This window comes from Musa acuminata, chromosome BXJ1-2 (genome assembly GCF_036884655.1).
Source record: "Musa acuminata AAA Group cultivar baxijiao chromosome BXJ1-2, Cavendish_Baxijiao_AAA, whole genome shotgun sequence".
Lineage (NCBI taxonomy): Eukaryota > Viridiplantae > Streptophyta > Magnoliopsida > Zingiberales > Musaceae > Musa > Musa acuminata.
This window is the reverse complement of record NC_088328.1, coordinates 19856841-19868852: the sequence shown is the minus strand read 5'-3', so window position 1 is coordinate 19868852 and position 12012 is coordinate 19856841. Positions and strand designations below refer to the sequence as shown.

General features: G+C 43.9%; 1 protein-coding gene and 1 long non-coding RNA gene across 3 annotated transcripts; one reads left to right on the top strand and one right to left on the bottom strand.

Annotated features, from left to right (window-relative positions):
* Positions 1-5936: 5936 nt before the first annotated feature.
* Positions 5937-11807, top strand: LOC135612402 (S-linalool synthase-like). 2 transcript variants are annotated; one of them, XM_065108675.1, is made up of 10 exons: positions 5937-6243; positions 7106-7298; positions 7392-7815; positions 8759-8874; positions 8984-9204; positions 10101-10216; positions 10334-10426; positions 10513-10728; positions 10799-11259; positions 11337-11807. In XM_065108675.1, the coding sequence occupies exons 3-9, from the start codon at positions 7799-7801 to the stop codon at positions 10968-10970; spliced, it is 951 nt and encodes a 316-aa protein (XP_064964747.1). In that variant the 5' UTR covers positions 5937-6243; positions 7106-7298; positions 7392-7798; the 3' UTR covers positions 10971-11259; positions 11337-11807. The 2 variants fall into 2 exon arrangements, with proteins under 2 accessions (XP_064964747.1, XP_064964743.1); XM_065108671.1 differs by having other exon boundaries at positions 7106-7815.
* LOC135612407 (uncharacterized) lies at positions 6702-7213 on the bottom strand. The gene is made up of 2 exons (XR_010486959.1): positions 7077-7213; positions 6702-7008 (listed from the first exon to the last, which is right to left on the bottom strand). It is a non-coding gene; the product is annotated as an uncharacterized LOC135612407 (long non-coding RNA).
* Positions 11808-12012: the final 205 nt, after the last annotated feature.

Below are 12012 nucleotides of genomic sequence, written 5' to 3'. Positions count from 1 at the left end.
TTGCCCGGAGGAAACGGCGACCTCGTCCCGATCGGACCACCGTAATCGGCCACCTCAGTAGTCTCGAGGAACGTCCCAGGGAGATCCCCGTCATCCGGACCCGAACCAAGCCGCGTCGGTCCCGAGGCCACGGCTTAAGGTTGTTTACACTAACATTTTGGCACTAGAAGGAGGGCCGGAATGTCGAGGGATCACCCGATTGGCCCGGACGAACCTGCGACTGAGGGGTCACATCTGATTGGAGCTTCGGGGGAACATCCCCCGCATGGAGATCTTCGTGATGAACACCCCGCCACGACTTTAGAGCGTTATTGGCAGATATTCAACGACCCGGGCTTGTCGCCACCCGACGATGCCCCTGCCGACCCGTCGCCCGTGTCGTTCGAAGCCTTTCTGGGCCTTGCCCATCAAGTCCGAGCTCTGACGGGTATGGTGCAAACCATTATCCCGCTCGTTTCTCATCCGGCACACCCGCCTGCGATCCAACCACTGCGGCAATAGGAGCCGCCCGTTCGGGCCCACATGCCACTTTCGGATTTCCCTACTTCGCCTCGGGTCCTATCGGCCCCACTAGGGGATCGAGTGACGGCAAATCCGAGAGGCCACCCGAAACCCGAGGCATTATCTTCGGATTCAACGGACTCCCTGCAAGCCCAGCTACGCTTTATTAATCAATGGCTCGATGAAGTACAGAAGGAGATTCGCAAGTCAAAGGGAGAACTCGGGGTGGACCCACACAAGGGTCTCCGTTCATGCCCGAGATACAAGATCAAACGGTTCCCCCGAACTTTCGGCTCCCCTCTTTGGACGCATATGACGGCTCCACCAACCCAACGGACCACGTAGCCACTTTCCGTGCCCAAATGGCACTATACGGAACCTCCGACGCTTTGATGTGCAGGGCATTTTGTTAGGATCAAGAGCACTAAGAGGGGGGGAGTGAATTAGTGCAGCGGAAATTTTTCAGCGATTAAAGCCGAAAGCTGCGTTCGTTTGATAGAAAACGATTTCGACGTAAAAGCTGATTCTAATATTACTTTAACTTAAGATTAAGCGAGATGACGTTAAAGTATATCTACAAAGGCAGTTTGCAGTTTATGATGAAAATTAGAATGCAAGCGCAAACTGAAATGCGACGTTCGTACGATAAAACCAGTTTATGTCTAAATGTCAATTTTGAAGATATCGAACTTCGAGATATGTTTTATAAATGCGCAGAAGGCAGTTTGCAGTTATGATTGAAATCAAAACGTAAACGTAAACTGAAATGTAATGATCGTACGAAAAAGCTGATTTCGTTTAGACGCAGATTCAGAAAGCTCTGAACTTAGAAACTCGTTCGTAAAAGCGCAGAAGGCAGTAGCTATTTAGGAGGTTTGCAGTAAAGATAAAAATGCTCAAAGTAAATGCAAACCGAGATTTAGAGTGGTTCGGTCAATCTTGACCTACTCCACTTTTGGCTTCCTCCACCGATGAGGTCACCGACGTCAACTAGAGGCCTTCCTTCAATAGGCGAAGGCCAACCACCCTTTTACAGTTTCACTCCTTTTGACGGTCTTAGGAGACAACCCTTACAGAATTTTCTCTCCTCTCTTTACAACTCAGAACTTGGAAGAAAAGAGGGAGAAGAACTTTTGGCCTTTACAACAATTTTGAGCTCTAAGAATCACAGAAAAAGATCAAGATTTCGGTGTATGTCTGTGCTCTTTCAGTGCTGAATGGGTGGGGTATTTATAGGCCCCAACCCAGTTCAAATTTGGAGCTCAAAACTGTCAATTCCGGGATCAGGCGGTTGCACCTCCTGACTGGAGCGGTTGCACCGCCTGGCAGAGCTCGAAGACTGAGCCTCTGGGCGGTGCCACCTCCTGTCAGGGGCGGTTGCACCTCCTGCTAGAGCTCGAAGACTGAGCTCAGGCGGTTGCACCTCCTGACTGAGGCGGTTGCACCGCCTGCCAGAGCTCGAAGACTGAGCTCAGGCGGTGCCACCTCTTGTCAGGGGCGGTTGCACCGCCCAGTCTCGCTCGGAGACTGAGCCCAGGCGGTGCTACCTCCTGGCTGGGGCGGTTGCACCGCCCAGTCTCGCTCGGAGACTGCCTCTTGGGCGGTGCTACCTCCTACCCTGGCGGTGCTACCTCCTAGCACTATTTCAGGTCCGAATAGGTTGATTCATTCGGCCCAATTTGGGTCTTTCAGGGGCCCGATTGCCCCAAGATTAAGTTAATGGGATCACCTCCCATTTCTAACTTAATCATTGTGCTAACTACGATTATTTCCTAAGACATTTACTACAACTTGCTCTGGTACGTCAATCGCTTCTTCCAGCGAGCTTCCGACGAACTTCCGTCGATCATCCGATGAACCCTCGGTGATGCTCCTGCGGACTTCCAGCAAACTCCTGGACTTGCGACGATCCACTTGGCGAGTTCCGACGAGCTTCTTTGGCAAGCTCCTGGACTTCTCGGATTTGTTCCCGCAGAACCTCCAACGACCGTCCGAACTTCCGTAGAACTCTCGAACTCCCAACGTTATCATTGTCTTGACTCGTGCGCAACTCCTGCTGCATGTCTTTCTTCCATCGTAGTTAATCCTGCACACTCAAAACAAAAACTTCGATCGAGACAATTAATCCTAAGCAATTAACCAAGTTGTCCGGCATGTCATTGGTCCATCGACGCTTCGTCCGATTCTTCGGCGCATCGTCCTTTCCTGCAGCCTATTGCCCAATCGGCCAGTTGACTCCGCAACTCCGATATCCTTGGCACAATACCCGCTCTTCTTGGCCCGATGCCCGAGTCCACGGCCCGAAGCCTTCTGTCGATACGTCGACCGATCCACCGGCCCGACGTCCAATCTTCTGACATGTTCCTCCGGCACAACATGATTTTCCTGCTTTAATTGTCTCATCCTGATCGAGGCATCCTGCATCACTCAAAACGCAGATTAAGTCATAAACATATATCAAGTAGTTTCATCATCAAAATATGAGATTCAACACGTTTCCCACGACTCTGAGGGGGCCAGGCCGCACATGGTACAACGGTCTGAAGACTGGGATGATCGCCTCCTTTGATCAGCTCGTCGAAGACTTCGAGCTTAACTTCTTGGCCTACGCCCGGTCGAAGTCGTCCGTTGCACTGCTCCTCGGACTCAACCAAAGGGAGGACGAGCCCCTCTCCCATTTTGTGAATCGCTTTACAACACAAATCCGGGGGTTGCCGGACGCTCATCCCTCTCTATTAGTGCAGGCGTTTATGACAGGCCTGCGACCTTCCAGATTCTTCTGGTCCCTCGTGAAGCAACCCTCCACCACAGTACCAGATATGCTACAACGGGCTAACTAGTACATTGCGACGGAGGCCTGGGTGGTCGTGAGGAGGAGCAACTTTTGGCAGCGGGCTCCATAGAAGAAGTCAAACACCCGCGGTGGCTATCCGATGTAGTCCTCGTTAAAGGAATCTAGGCCCTGCCTCAGTCTCTTCCGACCGAAGGCTCAGTATCCACCTGACTGCCTCCAGGTTCGCGGTTAGCTCCGGCCTAACCCCCTTCTAGATCTACACAGCTCGGCCGTAGACTGCCCGAGTCCACCTCAGCGTGGCCTGCCCGCGTGAGCCGTGTCCCTCGGTCGTAGTTTGCCCGAGACCACCTCTGCGGGCCAGCCTGCCTACGTCGTGCTCCTCGGTTGCAGTCTGCCCGAGATCGCCTCTGCGCGGCCAGCCCACCTGCGTCGTGCTCCTCGGCCGCATGTTGCCCGAGACCACGCTTGCGTGGCCTGCCCGCTTGTGCTGTGCTCCTCGGCTGCATGTCACCCGAGACCACGCCTGCGCGGCCAGCCCGCCTGCGTCGTGCTCCTCGGTCGTATATTGCCCGAGACCACACCTGCATGGCCTGCCCGCTTGTGTTGTGCTCCTCGGCCGCATGTTGCCCGAGACCACACCTACGCGGCCAGCCCACCTGCGCCGTGCTCCTCGGCTCCATGCTCCCCGAGACCACACCTGCGCGACCAGCCCGCCTGCGTTATGCTCCTCGGCTCCATTCTCCCCGAGACCACAACCTCTGCTCAGCCTGCTCTACTGAGTGTACTCCTCGGCCGCATACTACCCGGGGTCACCGCTGCACATCCAACCCTTCTTAGTTGCTAAACTCCACGATTCCCACACCCCTGGCAACGGACCGGCAAAACGCTCGGCTGGGACAGTTTCTCAAAGCCGAAGCAATGCCTCAGACCCCCCTTTTACAGGAACCGATGCATATCTTCCTACGGGGGGGGGGGGGGGGCGAATATGATGAGGGTAATAATGGCGATAAGACTTGGGTTGACATCAGTTGCCCCAGATGACGCCTCGGTTGACCTGACACCACCTGGTCAAATGGACCGGAACGCCGACCGAGGCACATTAAACATCCTGCTCAGGCTCGGTCCTTCACGCCACACTAACACCAGTGTCAGACGCTACCAAGAGTACGAGCCTGCCCCCTGCAAGCGGGCACATCAGGAAACAGTAAGCTTCCCTATAAATACCCTTGCATTCTAAACGGGAAAAAGGAGGGGGAGGAGACAACTTAGCTAAAGAAACCCCCTTTACCATCCACTAACTTAATCGTTGGAAGGGTTGGGCCGAGCTCCCCGACCTGACCTTTGTGTAGGTGCGAAGCCGAAGGTCCCCACTGGACGCGCAGGCGAGGAGTTCTTGCCCGGAGGAAACGGCGACCCCGTCCCGATCGGACCACCGTAATCGGTCACCTAAGCAGTCTCGAGGAACATCCCAGGGAGATCCCCATCATCCGGACCCGAACCAAGCCGCGTCGGTCCCGAGACCACGACTTAAGGTTGTTTACACTAACAACACCATTGGACATGGTCAATCAATAAGTTGTCACACACAAGGCGGAAAAGAGAGAGAGAGAAAACAAATTTATTCTTGATTAAAGATTGTAAACGATTCTCTCTATAAAAATAAAACTTATCAATCAATAATATAATTATTTTTTAAATCAAGTCAGATTATTATCTTTTTTCAAAAAGAACATACTATATATCTAATTTGATATGATTGCAATCTTTATTACAGTCATATTATTTCTTTTTATTCTTTTATTGGATCTATGAAAGGGAGTTAGAACATTATAATGAATCAAAAAATGAATAAATGAATTCATGTTTTTCTCACATTATGTGTGAGTGGTGTGAGTTCACAGATTGTTTTTTATGATTATATTGTCCGGGGCTTCGTCCTGCAAGTATTCTCTTCGAGCTACGTTAGTTATTGAACTTTTTATTATTATTATTTTTATTATTTCTCTCTATTGAGTTTTTTTAATCATAAAAAAAAGAAACTCGCTACTACTCGTCTTATGTCATCAATTGAAATAAAAACAAATGATGGATTCTACTTGTTTTCTCCCTACAAATGATTGTTAAAAAATAACAAAGTTCTATCTTGTATTGGAATATTTTTTGTCTTTCTTATTCCCTCATTCTGAGACTCAGAGGATACCTGACCCGCTACATGACATGGTGGGGTAACTCTTCGAGAAAAGTTGGTGACATGAAGCCATCGCCCTTCTTGCATACAAAGAATGATATGAACTAGTAGAGAGGTACAGCAGCGTGTTCCACGCTTGAGAAACCAGCAGCCTGTGCTCGTTTCTCACGTATCTCGACCTGTTGCAAAGCTCTACTTCCATTTGTCTACAGGTGACATGAACTGAAAATGACATCAAATCAATCTATGGCCAATCATCATACATCAACACAAAGATGCACAGTGATCCAACAGGGTGTTTGGCAGAGATGTACAGCCACACAAAGTTCACCGATAACAGATGATATAAACGTGCATCAACTGCTCGATCGATGTTTTGTGCGGTGAGCTGCTTCTATAAATAGAGCCTCCTTGAACTCCTCAGCTCGAACACGTACCGATCCATTCGCTGTTTAGGAGATGGATGAGTCGATCTCTTACCTTGTTGAAAGGATTAAGCAGGAGATGTTCTCCCCCTCAGCTGACATGCTCTCCTTCCTGCCACCGTCGCCCTACGAAACTGCATGGGTCGCCATGGTTGCCGGTCCTCAGTCTCCTCATCGTCCCATGTTTCCGCAGTGCCTAGAGTGGATAATCCGCCACCAGAGAGAGGAAGGGTACTGGGGGGAGCTCGGCAACCCCATGGACTCTCTCACCTCCACCCTCGCTTGTGTTGTTGCACTCAATGCATGGGACACTGGCCATGCTAATATCGAGAAAGGTAAAACTGGCACACCCAACCATCTTCACCCTCCTTCGATATCTACATATTTTTTCAGTGGTTTGGTTTATAAAGCTTTGCATAGTAATATTTATTTGAATAAACTCAAGTTATTATCATTACACAAACTCAAGTTATTTTGCAGTATATTCATATAAACTGATTCTCCAAAATGATAGAGTTGATATTGGAACCCCGAACTTCTACTCTGGGGAGCCATTGAGAGAATGGAACAATATCGGCAGAGTTTGGAGTATAAAGAAAATACAACATGGACATAATTATATATAGATACACTTTTGCAATTTTAATTGGTTATAAAAGATCAGGAAGACAAATCAAATGCAAACAATTAATTCTGTAGCTATAATTATAAACACTCTAAATGAACATTGCCTTTATTTGCCCAGCGAACCGTTTATGCTTGCTTGGATAATAAAACCTAGTGGCAATCTAGCTGAGTACAAGTACCGAACTGTCATTTTATTTCTTGCAAACAAAAGTCAAACTACAGTATTGCACTATATGCATCAGAAAGCAAAGTCTGATTCAAAGAAAGGACAAGCCCTAACTTACAAGTCAAACTACCACTATATGCATGTGGTAGATCTTTAAGGATTTGCTATGGTTCAGCTGGGTTGCAAGGGATGTTCATTGTGAATCAAACTATTGCTAGCCACCATGATATATTTGGTGGAAGAAGAACTACGTCGAGTCTAGAGTATGCTCCTACTGGTTTACCATGATCGTCCTCTGTTGTCTCACCTGCAAGATATATTTCCTTCCTAAGATGCACATGATCTTCACATCTCTGATCTTGGATTAGCATGTACCTCTTGACATAAGCTTCCATTTTTATTAGGATTAGGATTTCTTCGTGCAAACATGGTGAAACTTCTGATGGAGCATCGCGGTGGCATCCCTCAGTGGTTCTCTATTGTCTTCCCTGGCATGCTTGAGCTGGCACTGGCCAAAGGCCTACCTGTTCTTCCCGACGGCGGCAGCATGCCAGCAGTGAACAACGTCTTCAACAGAAGAGAAACCATATTGACAATGTAAGGGTCGGTCATAGGAGTATACATTAGCCGCGCAAGGCTGGGACTGTGTTTTCTTGCTCATACACAGTGAATTCTACTTTGATACGGCAGGGAAAAATCTTCAGGCAACGATCGCCACCCCCCGCTAACGTCGTTCCTTGAGGCCCTGCCAATAAGCTGCAGGCCAAATCATGAAGTGATTCTTAGGCTTCAGATGGAAGACGGCTCGCTCTTCCACTCTCCTTCTGCAACCGCTTGTGCTTTCATGATTACAGGCGATAGGAATTGCTTGGAGTACCTGCAGACCATGATGAAACGATGCAGCAACGTGGGTAAGTCCACTAACAAAGAATCTATTTCGAGTTAGATGGATGCATATTCTAAAAGGTAGAATTGGTGTGGAGTAAACAGTTCCTTCCGTGTTTCCTGTGGACGAAGATCTCATAAAGCTGTGTCTGGTGGATCATTTGAGGAGGTTAGGGTGTGGTGAGCATTTTGCGGAAGAAATACGAGGCGTTATGGACCATACTTACAGGTATGGCATTGTGTGGCTACTGCAACTCGTTGTTAATCATTATCAGATATATATATATATATATATATACAGCTACTGCAATGACTTTTGGATGGTGCCCGATGTTGGGTGATTTGTCTCGATTCATGTACTCTCCGAGGTGAATTCTTATCCAACACCAAGACAAGTTAACATGACCTAGAATTTCTCCTGCATACAAATTATTTTCTTTTTTTTGTGAGGTTATTTTCTTTCTTCCCCTATTTTCAAAACTTTTGGAGGCCATTTACTAATTATTTCAGGATTAATCAGTTTGTACTTTATTAGATTGGAAGAGCCATCGAGAGTAAAACGCGAAGGGAATCTTGCCTTGTTTCAGATATCTTACTATTGGAGATAACAAAATCTTTTTCTGAAAGTTTTCTTACAATAAGCCAACCATGCTCTATAGATCACATTAGTTTTAGCTCCTCCCTAGTCTAATGCCCATCCAAAGACATTTCAGTTGCATGTTCTAAAGTTCAGTGGGTCGTTGTTCACAATCTTTTATTGCAAGAAAAACTTCCACTTATATAATAGATCTGTTTTGATCAATGTTTGCGAAGCGACCTCTCTCTCTCTCTCTCTCTCTCTCTCTCTCGGGCTAAACAATGGTGAGCTTCTCCACTTTAACTGAAAATCCAAATTCCACTAATTTTCTGCCTCTGTTATATATTTAAATGATCTTAATTCCTATGTCATGCCACTACATAACTCCAACTATCAAGATTGCTAGATAATATCGTAGACAAAGAGACCGATTTAAAAGCCAGAGTGCGAAGAATGATGCTTCATGCACTTACTCGTGGAAAAGTATGCCAAAGACACCTTATCTTTTTCTCTTTTTGTTTTTTTGCTACAATTTTTTATTTTCATTTCTAGCTCTTGGGAAACAAATTACTTCAGCTCTGTTTTCAACGTGCAGGAATTGGGCTACTCAACAACGAGAAGATTACAAGAATTATGAGATATCGCAATATATATATAGAGACTCGTTAGCCTTTAATCTTTTAAGGGCATATGGATATCGTGTAACACCAAGTAAAATTTATAGCTACCATAATCTCAAATTTTTAATAAGTAGATTATGCTATGCACAGTTGTTGCAATTAATGATTCATCTAACTTAGTAATCTTCGGTTTTATGTAGGGAAGTTTTGTTGGTTTATGGATGAGAAAGATGTGCTCACGCATATCATGGAGAACTACACTGAATTCTTAGGAGCCATGGTTGGTGTCTACAGAGCAGCACACTTTATGTTCCCCGAGGAAGTTGAGCTTCACAATGCCAAAGTTTTTGCTATGAAAGTATTGCATAAGTGTTTGCATTTAGACGGCAACAATGCCGACTTGACCGGTTTTGAGAAAGAGGTATAATATCATTCATAAATTTTCTTGATTGTGTATATACACACACACACACACACACACACACACACACACACACACACACACACACACACACATATATATATATATATATATATATATATATATATATATATATATATATATATATATATATATATATATATATTCATTTGTTATAATATCTCAACTTAAGTCTAATGAAATACAAGACACACTTATGAAAGATTGAATATTCGTTATCTCATCGGATCTTTTTTTTAAAAATCATAACTTAGTTGGTAAATCATAGTAAGTTACTTATCAAAACCTACCTTTAACATTATCTTTATAAAAAAAGTTATCACTTACCATTTATAAAAAAATTTCTTTTTTTGCACCACATGCATAGTTAATTAATTGGTAAGAAGATATCGTTGGATCATACCTTTCATGATCATTAGAAAATCTATATTAGTTATAATAATAATAATAATAATAATAATAATAATAATAATAATAATAATAATAATACCAATAATGACGAAACTGTCTACTAACTTAACAAGTAAAACTTTAATTGTTCATCATAAAATCTTAGATTTAAATCTTGCCTTCACCACTTAATAATCTTGCCTTCACACACACACACACACACACTTGTGGTTGAAACAATGGTTGAAACTTGTGGTTGAAACAAAACTTGTGGTCGAACAAAAGTCCAGCATCCAAGTCCAAGTATCGAACTTGTGGTTGAAACAATGGTTTAGCTTACTACATGAGATTTTGAATATTAGAGTTCAGGCCGATGCCTTGTAATCTTGAATATGATGCCGATTTTGAATATGATACTGATGATAGTAAATGATGTGTTATGAAATCTTCAGACTAACCATTGATGTTGGTCACAATTTCGACAGATTGAGCATGAAATGGAACTCCCATGGCTCGCTCGAATGGACCATCTTGAGCATCGCATGTATATAGAGAGAAGTAAAGGTTATATAACGTGGATCGGAAAGACCAACACTTGCAGGTAATTTAAATGTTTGAAGTTAGTAATGCTTGAAGCACTTATCTTTCACATTTTTCGCAAGTAGTTGCTATTGAATTCTACAAAACCATTAGTAACATCAAACCTGTGCAAATGCAGGCTTTCATGTTCCTCGTTCGTCATCAAACTAGCAATTAAAAGCTTCTTAAACCGCCAATCACTTTACAAAAATGAACTTGAGGAACTCAAGAGGTAATATATACTTCATGTTAGAGGTTAAGTGACAGTATCCAGATATGATCTAATAGGTTTTCTCTTTCACTGAATAATATGACTAGGTGGTCCGAAGGATCAGGGCTGTCCAAAATGGGATTTGGCCGAGAGAAGACAACATATTGTTACTTTCTAGCCGCCGTTCCGACATGTCTTCCTCTACATTCGGATCTACGGAAGATAGTTGCAAAGTGTGCAATCATAGTCATCATTGCAGATGATTTCTTCGACGAGAAAGGTTCTCTAAATGAACTAGAATGCCTAACTGAAGCTGTGCATAGGTACTATGCTTAACCACTTAAAATGTGTTCGCAGTATCAATTTATATCCTTAAACCATTACATTCAATAGGTGGAAAGGAGAAAGCTTGTGGGGCGATGCGAAAGTAATTTTTGATGCACTCGACGAACTTGTACGTGATATAGCTTTCAAATCATTTAGTCAGTATGATAATGGTGTGGAAGATGTTCTTCATGACATGGTAAGGTTTGATCTTTCTCTTTTCTCGATTAACATACACTAAGAATAATTTGGTTCTCACTAACTTGGTGATCTGCATATATATGAAGTGGTGTGATGTGTTCGCCTCATGGCTGAAGGAATTCAAGTGGAGTAGTAGTCAACATGCACCTTCAATTGATGAATACATTGAAGTCGCCATGACATCTATAGCCATACAAGTAATAACTCTTCCTGCATATTGCTTGGCTTGTTCAGGAGCTCCAAAGGACAACATAAAATCCCATTACAGCAAAATAACTAAGTTGGCAATGTTCTGTGCTCGTTTATTGAATGACAGCCAGAGTTACCAGGTAATAGTGACTCATTCAATCGACGTATCGTATTTGTTGAATTGACAATATTTGTTGACGGTAAGTTTCCATTTCAGCGAGAATTGGAGCATGGGAAGTTTAACATGGTACCACTGTATATGAAGGAGAATGCAGATGCAAGTATCGAAGATTCAATTGACCACATAAGGGACATTCTTGAGAAGAAAGGGAAGGAATTTGTTGAGCTTCTCTTCGGTGATGAATATAATAGTGTTCCAAAATTATGGAAAGAGCTACACTTGACAACTCTGAAAGCATTTTGGATGCTCTATGATACGACTAATAAATTTGACTCGCCTACGGCATTGCTTCAAAACATTAACATGGCATTTTATGATGCTTTGGAGATTAATGTTTAGACAACTCTATCATTATAGCTAAAACCTTTTCTTTTTTTTTTGTAAGAGAAGATTGTATTGATCGAGCAATGTCTTGTTGATGAAATATGAAGATCAATACAAGGGAGTAGATTCAATGGACCTCTTTGTTTTAAGTGCAATGACATGCAATCAAATAGCTATTAAATTTGTTGGGCTCTTTTTGTAAGAATTAAGTATGAAGGTAGGAACCGATCACATGACTTCACTATTAAGGATCAACATCCTAATTGAACCAGCTTTCATATTCATGAATGCATGATTTCTGGTTCTGCACCTGATTTTGATAAGCAATATGCATAAATGACACCGAAAAAAAACACTATTTGACTCTAGAGATATCTCAATTTTCTCA